This window comes from Pavona decussata, unplaced genomic scaffold (assembly GCF_977016875.1).
Source record: "Pavona decussata unplaced genomic scaffold, jaPavDecu1.1 SCAFFOLD_71, whole genome shotgun sequence".
Classification (NCBI taxonomy): Eukaryota; Metazoa; Cnidaria; class Anthozoa; order Scleractinia; family Agariciidae; genus Pavona; species Pavona decussata.
This window is the reverse complement of record NW_028145490.1, coordinates 2,619,388-2,635,609: the sequence shown is the minus strand read 5'-3', so window position 1 is coordinate 2,635,609 and position 16,222 is coordinate 2,619,388. Positions and strand designations below refer to the sequence as shown.

Sequence of the window (16,222 nt, the reverse complement as noted above, 5' to 3'; positions counted from 1 at the left end):
ATTGACTGTTTTTCTAAGTCCTCAGCATGTGAATTGAACCACAACACTTACATTGAAGTTTAAATGTAACGTGAAGGGACTTAAAGGAAAGTTAAAAAGTTAGTGGCAGGGTATTCTAATTTTAGCTACCAATTTGTTTTTTAAAACACTTTTTCAAAACATGTTCGTAATACTGAGGGTGACGGTCCGTGTACATAAGACTTACCGTCTGGCCATTTGATGTAGGTACCACATAGGTCAGTCAATCCACGAGAGCAACGTTTCAAAACCCTATGCAAACTGCTCAGGGTTATGTTAAATCTATCAGCTACTGATCGTGACGATTCTTGGTTTGCCATCATCCAAACGAAGGCGAGAACCTGTTTTTCAGGGGGAATATGTTCTCTCCCTCTATTGGTAATCGGAATGCGGTCCGTATTTATAACTTCTCGGCAGAGTTGTTCAAATGAACCGCGTGAGAGTCTAAAATGGCTTTGAAATTCTCCAGGGGAATACATGTTCACTGTTGCTTCAAAATAACCAGCTACTCTGTTTAGATTCCTACGCATAAAGCAACAAGCTGCACCCAAAATTGGAAAGTCTTCTTCTTCTTCTAACAAGTCAAGTAAGACTTCAGAGTCCTCAAATTCGTGAAGAAGCAACACTTCGTCCGCCATAATGGTCGGAAAGAGAACGCGAGAGAATGGGAACGACATTGCCCAACAATCAATTCGGTCGGACCCTGGATCGTTCGGACGCCGTTCCATTTTACCTTAGTCAGTCCCACTGGTCTGGGACCGGTCGGTTTGGTATAATGGAAAGCACCCAATATCTTTGCGCGAATCGAGTCTGTTTGCACGTTCGGGGATGGTTTAAGTTTTCTTATGAAAAGCATCTCCTTAATTAAGCAATCAAATTTGTTCGAACATTTAGCTAGCACGTTAAATTGTTCTGAAGGACAAGGAGGTACGTTCGAGTTATGTTCGCTCAAGTGGTGTTTACAAATAGACGACGATTTTTGTTTGTGTCCATCAACGCGTTCGTGGAGGTGGCCGAGAGTGTATGCAGGATATGTTGGTTACACTCGCGGCCACGTTTGGCAATTGTCAATTACCGTGACATGTCACGCTTAATCAAATCAAGTGTGAGCTAACACCAATTTGATGTTATTCCTCAGGGAAGTTCTACCTCGGAGATTCGGATATTTTCATCGAACTTATCCAAAAACAAAAAAGAAAAAACCAAAAAAGAAGAAGAAGATGAAATAAAGAAAAACGCGCTGTGGAACTTTATTAGCAAAAATACCGAGTCATCTTTGACTTCGAGCGTAGCTCATGCAAACGCGTTTTAATAGCTCAAGTTAGAGTTTGCTGATTTTGGGAGAACAGATGTTTGGCTTAAAAAATCTCTTGAAATTTTCGGAAAGGAACGCCGCACCTCTGAGAAAAACAGTTTCGAAATTGCCTCACATTTGGACCAAGACATTTTCGCCGGATCGCAAGGAAATTGCAAAATTCTATAAAAAATTAAGTTTCATGTTAAGTCGGGATATTTTCATTTAACAACGTTTCTTAGACGGTAAACAATACAAGCAATCGATATGAGTCCCCAGAAATGACGCGAAATATATTTTATTGAGCTTCAAATTCTGCATATATTTTGCGTGACATCAGGGTCAGTGAGGGTCAAAACCAGGGGGGTGGTCAAACTACGAAACGCAACAGCAGGAGAATTGCTTAATAGCATCATTCATTATCATTTCGGACAGACATTAAATGATGAAAGTTTGAAGGAAATCGGCCGACCCCCATCTTTCACCTCTGCCTGGTTTTCTCAGACAATGACTCTTAAATTTGTAGTATTACTTAGTCTTTAGTGTGTTGTGGGTTTGTGGGAAGGGTTTTGTACGATTGTTCGTTTAATTTTACCGCACAAGGGAAAGAACCGCGTCACAGACGGTAGGTCGCGTGTTATTGGAAACCGCTGTAATATGCTCATTTCTAGAGACTGTAGAGTATAGAAATCAAATCTTCGCATTAATTTATCTACTTTGCCTTGAGAATGGTGCCACGATGACGCCGAAACGTCGGCGATTAAGGTACCAGCCCAGGCCAATTTTCATGTTTTCAGATCTGGATACTTTTTAGCCAGGTTATAACTTATGGTGCCTAATATGCAAAAAATGTGCTTTTGTTTCCAATGAAACATCTCTAAATGATTTATGGCTTGCCAAAGATTGCGTTTTTTACCGGAAGTTGACTCCATTGACCGACAAAGGATCTGGGTCGGTTACTAAGAAAAAACACCAGTCCCCAATTTGCGGACAGCGGTTTTCCTCTGGAGGAGTGTGAACTAAACAAGATGGCGGCACAGTCGGTAGCAGATTCTTCTCGTACGGCTCTCAAAGAAGCATCCAAAGAAGCCGCATTTGAGGCTTTTCGAGCCGAGTTTACACGAAATGGGTAGGTTAATGTCTTCTGAGCTTTTTGCGCTTAAAATACTTTTCTTGTACTGAATTTTGTGATTTGTTTCAGTTTCAACGTGCCAGAGGGATTAATTTCCCTGCTGGAGGACTTTTCCTTGAAGGCAGATGAAAAGGCAGAGGATGCCCGCTCACGAATTTACAGACTTTTATGGGCAAAGTTATGGGTAGGTTGTAACTTTCAAGGTTGAGAATTCATGCTTGATGATTCATACCATTGACCTGAAGTGATTACATGTCATTGTTGTTCAACCCCTGCTTTCCGTTTCTTTGTAATTACAATTACAAATCATTTTGTGAACAAATACAAGGCAGTAATTCCCTCTTTTTGGTGCTTAAATCGTGGATTTTTTGAGTTGTAGTCGTGGAATTTCCAAGTTAGGGAATTTCATTGTTGTCCTTTGGCAATTGCAAGTGTTCGTTCTAACATAATTACAGTATTTGTAATCGCAATTCCAACACCTCTGGTATGTTTTTTCTTTCTTTCTCCATTCTAGTTTGGAAGCAAACAGACATTAGGGGCCCATGTTGGGGATAAGCCCACTTATGTGTTCCCTCCCTCCCTGAAGAGGGTTGTGAGGGAAATAATCCCAGGCAGACTAGTGGACCGACCAGATCCAACCCATGAAAAGGTGAGATAATTAGTAATTTGAATTACATGTATTATGTTTAGCCTCTCAATACGTTGGATCAGTTCGGTAAGAAAAGGATAATTGAAAGTACAGAAACTCATACAATATCATTTTATGCTTTCAGGTCTACAAGGTGAACATATCAGACCTTGGTGCTGCAAAATGGCCCCCAGCAAAAAGAAAAGCTAGCAAAACCTAAATAACTGCATGAAATTTTCTGGTCAAAAAGAGTCAGGTGTTTCTATGGCTACCCTTTATATCAAGAATAATGTGATAGAATAATCAAGAAGATATCAAACAGAAAAACATGACTCAACTCCAAAATAATGTTTGAGTATCCATCCAGTATTTCAAACCATACAAATGTGAAAATCGAATCAATTTACAGATGAAATGTGTAGATCCCAGACACATATTTTAAAATGTCAAATTCTATTCCGGTCTGCAATAAAACTTAAAAAGCTATTATTGAAGCAATATTATTAATTTTATGTAACAGATGAAATGATCAAACTTTATTAATATTATGAAAAATGTAACCCAAGAAAAATATGTAATTTTTCCATGAGAGAAAATTTGTTTTACATAATACATCAATGTTTGTTTGTTACAGCTGTAGTCAGGTGTTTCTATGGCTACCCTCTATATCAAGAATAATTATGATAGAATAATCAAGAAGATATCAAACAGAAAAACATGACTCAACTCCAAAATAATGTTTGAGTATCCACCCAGTATTTCAAACCATACAAATGTGAAAATTGAATCAATTTACAGATGAAATGTGTAGATCCCAGACACATATTTTAAAATGTCAAATTCTATTCCGGTCTGCAATAAAACTTAAAAAGCTATTATTGAAGCAATACTATTTATGTGATAGATGAAATGATCAAGCTTTATTAATTTAATGAAAAATGTAACCCAAGAAAAATATGTAATTATTCCATGAGAGAAAATTTTTTTTACATAATATTTCAATGTTTTTATATGCTATGTCATATCTTATACAAAAGCTCGAAGTAAATAAATAAAGTCTATTTTCAATTGCAACCATGTCAGATGCAGCAAAGGAAACTCTGAAGTCAAAACTAGGATTGGAATTTATGCGAAAAAAATCCCTTCCGACTGAAACATGCAAGAATTATGAAGTCCCTCCTTTTCATAAAAACCTTCATTAGTTTTTATTTTTGGGGTTCAAGGGACAGTCTGAATGGGATACTCTTTTGTGTGTTTTGGAGCCACATCGGCAGGTTCTCCCACTGATTACCAGTATGGCCCCATCATCCTCCTCTGTCTCTTCCATGGCAGCCCTTGCTGCTACAATAAGTGCAGGATCCACCTCATCTTCCTCAGCATCATCATCTTCTTGGTCGTTTCCGTATGTATGACGGACTGCTTGCTGCTTCACCCACTTCTTCCTAGCCTCTTGATCCTCAGCCCGGGCCACTTTCATCTGGATTCGTGTCTTCTTCCTGTGGTCTGTCTTTCCTTTCTCAATCTCTTTCATGCGATCCACTGCTGCCTTCTGAAGGGCCTCAATTACTGCAGGGATGACAGGCAGATTCAGCATCTCATAAAGGTCAATCACCCAGTGGTAGTTCCGCCCCCTGACTTTATAGCACCAGGACATGTTTCCTTGGCAGAAACCGCAGTTGGTTGAAGTAATGTAGTGTAATCTAAGAAAAAAGAATAATTACCCAATTGATGACTTATACACTTATAGATTCCCTTTACAATTTACCTTGAAGGGATAAATTGGTATCATTAGTTGCCTTGAGAATTATTGCATGAAAACCTTCAACTAATAACTGATCATGCAAGCTCGGACATTTTCCAGATTTTCAACATCAAATTGGACCTTGAATTTAAAAAGGTATCATCCAGCAAAAAAAAAAAATTCAGCTTAGACCTATGAAGAGCAAAAGATTTTTTCCATGCTAATTATTTCAATTGAAGGTTGTGATAGTAACCCATATAATCATCCGAATATGAGCTTGGGACTCTTTTACTTACCTACAAAGATTTTGATCCTTAGCACGGTAGTCAGGCAGGACAGTAAAATGTGCCTCGCACAAGTTCGAATGGCCTCTCCCCATGGTTGGATGGATCACCCTATCTGCATCTTCTGCACGGCGCTCACACTCAATGCGATATTGCAGCCAGTGGTAGTCACAGGTAAGAGGGTTCTTTGTCTTGTAGGGTTTCCCCTGACATTGCAGTTCTTCATCTTCTTTACATTTCTTACAGGAACATACAATTTTTGGGTGAAATCCACACTCACCCCCATCCCACTCATGGATGTCCCTGGAATGATATTCTCCTAGAGCTCTCAATCTCCTTGCATACTCTTGGGGAGTACTGGACTGTTGAAGGCAGCAGAAATGATTTACGCGGGCATTTGTCAGGAAGTTGTCCCTGAGACACCCACATCCAGCTTTGTGTTTTATGTGTTGCACACAACACTTTCCACTTGGGGGAACTTCTCTTTATATTTCCTCTTGATATCAGCAGAAAACACTTTTTTCTTTGAGACCTCTTTCAGCTTGTTGTAGTGGGCTCTTCCAACATGCCCACCACACTTGTACACTTTTCCTTCTTTATGGAACTTGCTCACTGCCAGGGCTGCGCTCGAATCTCCATCCTGCCAAACAACCTCCACTTTACAGCCCTCATCCCTTGCCTCCTTGTAGCACTCCTCTGCAAGTATACCCTCCATGGACTTGGCCGTCCCCTCAAACAATTCATCCTCCAAAACACCATCTTTACCCCGCATACACCATACCACAGCAAACCACCTGTCAAGTAATTCTTAATGATAAAGGAGCCATTTTTGCTGAAATGGCCCCTTGTATGCCATACACCATCTGATGTCACCACTGCCCTCTTCCAACTGCCCAACTCGCCATTGTTCATTTCTTTCATCCTTTCTTTCTCTTCATCACACATACCATTCAAAATCTCCGTGACTTTAGGATATACCAGCTTTATGGTTTCATAGTATGGGTTCTTCGAAATGCAGCTAATGCCAAGACACTGCCTTAATGTTCTGGAAAATTTGGCATAGCCATGACCAGTTATAAAAAATGCTACAGCCAGAGCAAGTCCCACAACTGTCCGCTTTGAGCCTTCAACAAGGGCTGAACCACAAAAGTTCACAGTACGCAGTTTGCATCCATTGCATGCAAATGTAACATTCATGGACCCCCCAAGACCTGTTGGTTCAACTTTTGCCACAACAAGAAAACCTGTTGAAAGAATGTAGTTCTCCCTATTAGTGTATAAAACAAAACCAGCTGGTAATTAGTGGCTCATCGTTGGTGTACACTTGAGAACCTGTTGAACTCACTGTTTACATAACACAAACAAAACAAAAAGTCTGAAATAATAGAGCCAAGTAAACAATAGCGAAAAAAAAAAAGTTCACAGGTTCTTTCAGTGAGGTAAACCTTGATAAGCTTTCTTTGATCTTGTAGAAAAGTAACATAGTTTATTTCATTACTTTCGATCTCAGGTGAATTGTTTTATTTCTCAGATAAATTGTTTGATATGGTCATACTATATTGGTGCTAAAAAGCCCTTTCAGGGAGCAACTGAATGTATGTATAATAATGGAAAATGAGGAGTGTAGAACAAAATACTGGTCTTTTCACCTGAACTAAAATTAACCATTCAAGTGAGCTCTTTAGATAACACACAGCCATATAATGATGAGTAAAAGATTACAAGTCCTACAAGAAGCAAATGTACCATAGCAGTACATAAATATAACAGAGTAAACTCAGCAGTGAGTGAGGATTTACACATTTATATAGGTTTTGCAAACAAGCATGGATAAAATCAGACTATTGTTTGAATGGCTTGCATTGTGGAAGTCTTTACTTACTATTTGTAAAGTATGAGCTAGTATGCATGCGTAGAAGTTATGTCACGGTGAAAAATTTGGCTCACTACTCGATCAAATAAATGAATTTACCTACCATTGCATTCAGGAGTTGAACACTGAGACGTGGCATTTATTTGTTCCACCATATCCATAAGTTGTGTGGACTCGCAGACAAACAATCGCCTCTCGATTTCCAGACAGCCTTTGTTCTTGTCTGATGACTCATCCGGCTCATCAGATGACTGAAGCTTTCGCTTTTTCGCATCTCTATCGCCCTCACAGTAGTCTTCATCATCACCATCTGAGTTATCCTCCGTAGAACTTGCCGATTTGTCATAAAGACAATCCTCTAGGTTACGAGAAACCAATTCTTTCTCAACACTTTTTTGTGACCAGTACTTCGTTTTCCCAGGACTGACAAAGCTCAGTCTTTTGCGAACACCTCGCTCACGATCACTGCTCTTGTATGGCTCTTCCCTCCAGTTAGCTGCCAAAGCAAACTTTTGTCTACTTCCCACTCCAACTCCTCTTATTTTCACTGCTTTTTGAGCTTTTTCTTTTAGTAATTTCTTTCGTTCGCGTTTCGATAGCTTCTTCGGTCCCATATTACGAATTGCTCAACTTGTGTTACCGGATATGATGCATGCTGTGATTGGCCCCAGCATGATGTTCCTTAGCAACCGATCAAGAAAACAACTTCAGGCAGGGTGGGAGAGGGTAGAAAGAGGCTAACCTACGTCTTCAGGCCTATTGATCAGCGGAAATCAATTCAATATGGCGGCAAAAATCGGAACGAAGCATTTTAGCCACTGTTTTAGTGATATTTGCTTCAAGTTTTCCTTTCCACGTGCCTTTTATGCAGAAAATTTCATAAATGGAATGGCAAATTTCTGTTTTTATGAATCAACGAAAAGCCCGTTTTCCCCCAAACTTGGCAGGATCTTTCGTAAGGTAATAACAAAGAAACGTGTGGTTGGGGGAAGACGTTCATGCAAATGACGAAATGTTCCAGTCCCTGGAAGTTAATTTTTAGTCCTACTGCAATAATTTCAAGGATTTTCCAACTAAGGTCTTCCCCAACCACAGAAAACTTACTTTTATTTATCTTTATATATGCACGTTTTTGCTTTTAGATTTCTTTGAACTATTACGGAGAAAGATGCAAATTATAATTTTAGGCATAGGTTAATGATTAACTCAAAAATCCCACAAGGAGGTCTCTGACACACAAAAAAGGTTTTTTTTGGTGTACCATTTAAGTTTGTCATTAATATTTTGAAGCTTTTAACGTATCCAGGGACATACTATGAACAGTGTTTTGCATTTAAAATGACCAAAATTAGCCTGGGCAGGTACCTTAACTTTAATCTTCGCTTACTTATGTTTCAAAAAATCATTATTGATTATTATTATTATTATTATTATCATCATCATCATCATCATCATCATCATCATCGTCATTATTATTATTATTATTATTATTATTATTATTATTATTATTATTATTATTATTATGCACGCCAGCTGAACGTGATTTGTTAGCATTACCTGTAAGTATGGGTGGTCTTAGGATCACAAACCCATGTCAAACTGCAGCCTCGGAATATGAAGCTTCAACCTCGATTACTGAACCGCTAGTCGAACAGATAGTGGCCCAGACGCATGAGCCCCCCGATGACCATACAATTAGAACATTGCAGCAACGTAACCGTGGAGATAAGGGTGCGTGCCTTAGGGAAAACCTAGAGGAAGTAAAGAATGCTCTTCCTGAACAAACCAAAAGAGCTACCGACCTTGCTGCGGAGAAAGGGGCATCTATCTGGCTAACTTCATTCCTGTTAAAGAGGTGGAGTTTTACCTTAAACAAAAGAGAATTCAAAGACGCCATTCATTTGAGATATGATTGGCAAATAAGCGACATCCCGTCTGCCTGTGTGTGTGGAGATGTTTTTTATGTAGACCACGCCATGGTATGCAGACGTGAAGGCTTCATTATTCAAAGACATAATGAACTGCGTGATCTGGAAGCCGAAATGCTTAAGATGGTGTGCAATGATGTCCAAATTGAACCTGTATTTCAGGAGATCAACGGAAAAACACCCGGTAAAAACAGAGCAGCGGATGCCCGACTCGACATTCACGCTCGTGGCTTCTGGTATCGGCAAGGCTATGCCTTTTTTGATGTAAAGGTTTGTTACCCGAACGCAGAGTCTTATCGAGGCCTGGCCCCAAAATAAATCTACCGCCTGCATGAGAGTGAGAAGAAGAGAATGTACGCCAGCAGGGTGCTAGAAGTGGAACAAGGATCCTTCACTCCACTGGTATTTACTACCACCGGAGAAATGGCAGGTGAATGCTTGAGATATCATAGTAGACTGGTCGAACTTTTATCGACCAAGAAGGGAGAGAATTACGGTATTACAATGTCATGGATTCGCGCCAAAGTCTCATTCGCCCTCCTGAGGTCTGCGCTGCTATGCTTGAGAGGCTCACGTTGTACGCGAAGAGCACCGCTGAAGATTCCAGATACCGACTTTGAAATCGATTAACAACTGGCTAGATTTTAGGATGAGAACGAATTTCTCAGGTTTTTTTTATTTTATCTTTTCTTAATTTTCGTAATTTTAGCTGTTTTAAATGACCGATATCATCCGCTTATATTTTTAACAAGAGTTTTTTTTTCTTTTTTTTTTTTTTTTCGCATTCAAGAGCCGTATTTTAACTTCCAAATACATTTTTAGTGATGATGAATTGAATTGTAAATAGTTCATTATTCCCTCATGCATACTCATTAGCATTTAGTTGTGGGAAAGCCACCCCAGACGAGCAAGCTCGCTGGAGAAAACCTGAGAGGTGCTAATAGAGTAAGCAGAAGGGGTGGGTGGGTGGGACGATTCCAACCACAGTTAGGCAAAACTGACAACTATGAATAATTAACGCATGCTTATATACTATGCACGCGGGCTAATGAATATTAATAAAGTATGAATAGTTCATTATCCCTCCTGCATACTCATTAGCATTTAGTCATGGAAAAGTCACCCCAGACTGCGCCCCGCAATCGCCGTGGAATTGGCTGGCTGATCCAAACAATCATACCAAAATAAGTCCCCCAAGTCCCCAACCTTACCCATCCTCAACCCAACTAATTTCCCAACCCTCACTAATATTTCAACATGACCATCATAGATGCTATAGAGAAAACCATGCCAAACTATTTCAGGCCTTGAACGCATTTCCAAAATTTATTGCCACAAAAACAAAGTGAACAAGGCAAGATCAAAGGAACCTACGAAAACTATTATAAACTATGCAAACTTATGACACTCCTTGTAAACATTCGCTGGTATCTACCTCTATCGAAACAACAAAACCAAGCCTTAGAATGCTTTGGGAAAAAAGGATAAACAAGCTTTTACATCCTGAAACAAACATCATGCTTTGAATGCTAAAGTAAAACCATGTAGGTTATTATACTGCTTGTATGCTTTCGCTAAATCTACTTCCGAACGAAGACAAGGTGTCCGCCGCTCCACCAAGGCCAAGCACCTGATTCAGCTTAATATAATGACGCGCAGTCTATGAGGACTTCCAGCCCAAGTGATCCATGATCGCATCAAGCTTCGCTCCGGCAATAGCGAGCGAAATTGCAAAGCCACTCCTTAGACCATGTAAAGTAACATTCCGATTAGCAAAAGCTGGAATTTGGCGAACATACGTCGAGAGCCGCGCCTGAGCCGCGGCCGACTCAAAAGGTGCTGGCAAAATTTCTCCAGAAGGGCTGAGGGGCCGAAACAAAAATCCTTGTCGGATAGAGATCTTCAAAAGGTCGCATAAGCTAATGTAAACCTCAACTGCAGTCACCGGGCAGACGGAAGGGTCCGCATGACGCTTGAGAGCAAAAACGTTTGAAGTGCCGTCTCGCAGCGACTTAGTTAGTGTATGGTTAAAGAGTAGAGCCTTTTTTTTTCGGAAAATAGAGAATCTCCTTTGTTTTCATTCGTCTGAGTTCTCCAGCCCTGTCGTCACTAAAGAATTGCACCTTAAAAAAGGCTTGATCTCTTGCGAGAACAAATAGGTGTGTCGAAGAACGAACAAGTATGTTCATGCGCTTAGTTATTTCTGAATATAAAAACACCAAATCCTGAAGAAAGAAAGGTTCAGCCTGTCTCTGCATGACCCTTACGGCGAGCTGTTCCTCTCTGACAGCTGATAAATAGGACTTAACCAGTGGTGAAGCTGCGGGGTTGGTGATCCCAGGGAAAAGACTATCAGTTGCCGATCTCCCATACTTGTTGAGTATAGCTCTTAAATTTCCATTATCCAGTCAATGGAGCCGTATGCTAAAGGCTTAGGGCAAACACAAGAAGAAGCATTCTTCTCACCCGAAAAAGGGCAGGAATCAATATGTACCACCGTCTTGCCAAAATTATCCTTCCAGATCAAGAAGTCAATCACGTCGTCAGGTATTGCCGAGCAAATGTCCCTCTTCGAGGTGGATTCTAAGAACTGTGGAAACTCCATCTCTAAAGCACTTCTTTGTTTTTGATAAGGGGTAGCCTGTTGCCTAGTAACCAAAGTTTTCTTTCTCCCCCTTATAAAACAGAGGACAATAGGGGCCTTGAGACTCTTCAAAGTTGTATGTGACTTCGTCTGACGCTGATAGCCACATCTCTGACAATAGCGAAAATCAAAATCATTGGATTTGGAACAAGCCGGGCACGACACAGATGGCTGGAAAAGTCTGGGTACCAACGGCAAAGAGTGAAAAGAGAAAAAAGGTTTCTCCCGTTAGGCAGTTTACGACATGTCTTTCCCAATCCTAAATGCCCAGAGGCTATATGGAGAGGCGCCAGGAATAAAACCATCCTTTGAAGGGAAAAGGAGCGTATCCGGTGATCCCTTCTCGGCCACCAAAACATTGTGGCTGGACAAGGCATTTAATAACGGCCGCCACCCGGGTAAGGGGGACATCAATGGTACTACTATCATAACAACTGCATTCACTGATGCGAGGAAACGCACAAGAGGCCCAATAAGTGAAAATGGTGGGGAAACGTAGGCGTTAACGCGGTTACCATCGCAAACAGAGAGGCCTTGGTTAAAAACATTGACACCCGATGACTCTGGAGTAGGGTAGGGCGTAAAGTGCTTTAACGAGTTCCCTTGTCAGTCCAGTTGAACATTGCAATCTAATGACATCAAATCAAGATCATGGCCATTAATTCCGCCAAACCGACGCTGGGCGATTTCCCAAGACTTCGGAGAGAGCATAGCATCCGAACGAGACAGTCTCCTGGAAAACCAATCTGCCTGGTTCAGGTGAGAAGGAACAAAAGACATTTCCAGGGAAAGGTTTCTATCCACCAAGAACTGGAAAATCAATCGCGAAATCTGAACTAACTTTCTAGAGCGTGGCCCACGGCCCGACCAAGCGTGGAAAACAACCATGCTGTCCACCTGTGCATCAATCCTGCAACCAGAGACGCTTTCCGGGAGTGACTGCAATCCCCTGAGGACGGCCCACATCTCCCTCACATTAATATGCTCGCTTCGAACGGTTTCTTCCCAGTAGTCACCGACAGAAATGGTCCCGGTAGGCAAGTGAGTTACCGCTCCCCAACGGAAAGACGAAGCGTCTGAGGTAAAAGAGATGGCAACATGACGTTCACTTCTCCACCGAATCGCCTTGTCCCAACTATCAAGGAACCTCCAAAACACTATTTCCTTTCTCAGATTCGGAGATAAATTCACCTCACCACCTCTGGAAGCCTTTGCGATTGACGCCGCCATTTCCCTAATGTAGAATTTAGAATTGTAAATGGTTTGAACCCAGGAGTCATGTCATAAGTACGTAAATTATGATCATCCGGGTGAGTGTAGTCCTGAGAAGGACTGTTTGTGCTGACTTTGACTGACGTATCGACAACCTGAGCGGAATTCATCTTCAGAGTCAAGTGAATTGTGGAACGTCAGTAGGTGGTATATACGTCTCTGGTTGTTAACCTGATTGGTCAACGAAGTCCAGATGTTATTGGTCGTTTGTCAGTAAGCCGTGACGTTATTGGCTGTGAAGACTGTAAAAAGTGATTGGTGCGTTTCGATCCGTCTTTTGTTAGTCAAAAAGTCCGTGGGTCTATTGTTAGTAAAATGTCTATTGTTTGTTTGTTTCGTTGTTGTTGTCAATAAGTCGTTTGTATGGTGCAGGTAGTTGTAGGCAACGGTTGAGTGGCGTTTGTTCTAAGTTAGTAAACCAGCTTTCCAGAGTGAGTCGTTGATAGTAATTTTTACAGTAGGTAATGCACTTGGCAGAGTCCCAGTCGATTCTGTGGTTCGTTTGTAAATGGTGCTCAGCAATGTGATTGTTGATATCACCATTTCTAGTTGCTCGTTTGTGCTGGACGCTAGAAAAGCCAGGGAGAAGGAATTGCATTTCCCCATCAACCTCTGTAAAGACTCCAAGGAGATAGTAGATCCACAAGAAAGTATTTGCTCGCGTAGCTGAGAGAACTTTATCTTCTTATCTTCAGGAATGCGAAAAGCCTGCGCTATCGAATCCACTATCATGCCCAAGTAACCGATGCTGGTTACACGGACCAGAACGCATTTGGGGAGGCCCAAAAAATAACCCAGATTTACCAGCACTAAACAGACTATGTACAAGGCCGCCTCCGCAGTTTGATAACTGTATTCCGGCGTCCTCTGTAACAGTGGGCGTGACCAAAATCCCTTCAAAGCAAACAGCTCCCCATTCAAACGATCGTCAATGTACAGGGAACACGCGACCCCTAAACTCCTGAAAAAAATTTGTGGGGCCCAGTCCAACAGTTTGGTATACAAATGGAGAATTCTTCCGCCCGAAGGGAAGCGTAACTCCAACCAACCACCACCTCTGCCACTCAATACCAAAATACTGCTGAGAATCAAAGGAAAGCAAAATATGGTCATAGCCGGACTTGTCATCAATTTTGCTCATTTAGGAGTTAGGATATACGAAACGAGGGACGCCAACAAGTGTGTCCAACGAAAAGGGGGTGTCGACCATCCACAAGTTTAAAAACCTGGCATCAATGCATAACCTCGGCTTTTGCGGTTCGATCGTCATGGGAACGACGAGGCGGGGCGGCGCCCCTACACCCACGTTACCCCAAACACGGATCGTTCCCGTCTTGATACGTTTCAAAATTGTTTCGGTAACAAATTGCGAAAACTGTTTGCAAGAGTAGTGGTTCTTAAAAGCCCTAGTCGGGGGTTCCGCGCTCTCATACTTAACACCCATAAATGATCCCTTAAAGGGCTTCATGAATTTTTTGATATCCACCCCATGCTCCAACCATTCTAGAACGTCCTTTGCAGGTTTGTACCCGTCCAAAATGTTTTTCCAGAGTCCAATTCGGGTTCGAAGTTGACCAGGTTGAAAGGAGTCCGGATCGCGAAACGACAGATCCCGCAGGTTAGGAGTTTCCCCCGCCACAATGCCTTGAACATGGGTTAAACAAGCGTCTTCTGATGTCATTTTCTGCGAACTCGGTTTACCCTTCATGGATACCCATCGTATTTCCTTATGCCTGCTTTTTCCCTCCGCTTCCAAAGGCATAAAGGTCACTGTATCTCCCTTGAGACGTTTTGGTTCGGGCTAGAACAAAAGCACCAAAAAGGAAAAAGGATCAGAATGATGTACTCAAACAGAGACTGCAAACCCGAGTTCGGAGAAAATGACCACAGTAGCCCGAGTAATCGGGCTCAAGGGCATGCCTATGGGCAAAACGCTTCTGGGGTCATTTTCCCAACCTCGAGACCACAGACCAAAAACGACTTATATTACTCAGTGCCTTTACATTTTATTATTTCAATTGCAAATACAAGGACAATCCCGAATTCCATTGCAACACACATCACTTTAACAGATTTCACAATCTTTAACGCTTGTCCGGGCATATGCGCGAGATGTGTCCCGCCTTTCCACACACCCAGCACTTCCTCTCCGAAAGTGATCTAAAACCGAGATAGGTGCCACGCCTCTGGTATAGAGCCTTGCGCGTCCGTCCAGTGAACGAAGCTTGATTCACCGAAACGGGTCCTTTGGTTGCCTTAGCAATAACCTTGGCCACCTCGGCCTCCTCTTTCGACGCCACCAGCTTTATTAACACCTGCTGAAGGCACGGACTGCTCAACAACGAACGGTACTGCCTTAGCACTATTTCATAACGCGACGCTCTTTCATCCTTCTTTTCCTTCGTAACATTGACCACCTCATCCAGAGCGGCGATCGCAGCATATGGATCAAAAAGAGCCGCTGGACGCGCGATCACCATCTGGAGACACGACAAAGCAGACTCGACTGCCGATGCATCCATTTTTTCCTTCCACTCATCAAACTCCTTTTTAGTACCCCGACCGTTGCGGGCGGGACCTACAAAAGAAAGAAAACACCAAGTAACCCCTCAATGTCCTTAAAGACGGTTTGCTTGTCGCCTTCCATTCTTACGCCACCTACGGCACAGAGCAAAAAGAAAACTCATTGCACAAGTGGTGCCCGACCAATTTTTTTTTTTCTTTTCACGCCACCTCGTGGCACAGGGCAAAATTTCTCGACACACCTCCCTATCGGTCCTCGACCGCGTATTTCGTGTTTTCCTTTTTTTTTTTTTTGCTTTTTTTTTTTCCATGCTGCCCCTTGGCACAGAGCAGAAGTCCTCGACCCACAGCTCGATCGGTCCTCGACCGATTTCCCATTTTCCCTTTTTTTCTATGCCACCTCGTGGCACAGAGCAGAAGTCCCCGACACGCTGCTCGATCGGTCCTCGATCGATTTTTCCTTTTCTTTTTTTTTTTTTCACGCCACCTCGTGGCGCAGAGCAGAAGTCCTCGACACACTGCTCGATCGGTCCTCGACCGATTTTTTTTTTTTTTTTTTTTCACGCCACCTCGTGGCACGGAGCAGATTAGTCCACGACGCACTGCTCAAACAGTCCACGCCACCATGTGGCCGGACAAGCAAAACGGAACACCACTGTGAGACTAACACGGACCTTGGCCGAGGCCGCACATTCCGCGCCCCTCAAGGGACAAGTAAGGAAAGGTGCAAACCGCATAAATAATTTCTACGGTCCTTAAACACAAACAGCTCCCAAATATATCGCAACCCTAATTCATAAGAAAAAACAAAAAGAAGAAAACAACTGAGTGCAACAGCAAAAACATAATATAGAACAACAGACTATCGCCCAGACATTTAAAAGA

At 42.1% G+C, this 16,222-nt stretch overlaps 2 protein-coding genes and 1 pseudogene across 3 annotated transcripts in view; 1 reads left to right on the top strand and 2 right to left on the bottom strand.

The window, feature by feature from the left end:
• LOC146477319 (von Willebrand factor A domain-containing protein 7-like) overlaps positions 1–16,222 on the top strand; it is a 166,008-nt gene that overhangs the window by 120,446 nt on the left and 29,340 nt on the right. The window lies entirely within an intron of this gene.
• On the bottom strand, positions 4,157–8,303 carry LOC146477323 (uncharacterized; annotated as a pseudogene). The gene is made up of 3 exons (XR_014865387.1): positions 7,074–8,303; positions 5,110–6,341; positions 4,157–4,772 (listed from the first exon to the last, which is right to left on the bottom strand). The product of XR_014865387.1 is annotated as an uncharacterized LOC146477323 (transcript).
• Positions 14,899–16,030, bottom strand: LOC146477322 (uncharacterized). Its single transcript, XM_085113525.1, has 2 exons — positions 16,012–16,030; positions 14,899–15,392 (listed from the first exon to the last, which is right to left on the bottom strand). Exons 1-2 carry the CDS (start codon positions 16,028–16,030, stop codon positions 14,899–14,901), a joined length of 513 nt encoding a protein of 170 aa, XP_084969651.1.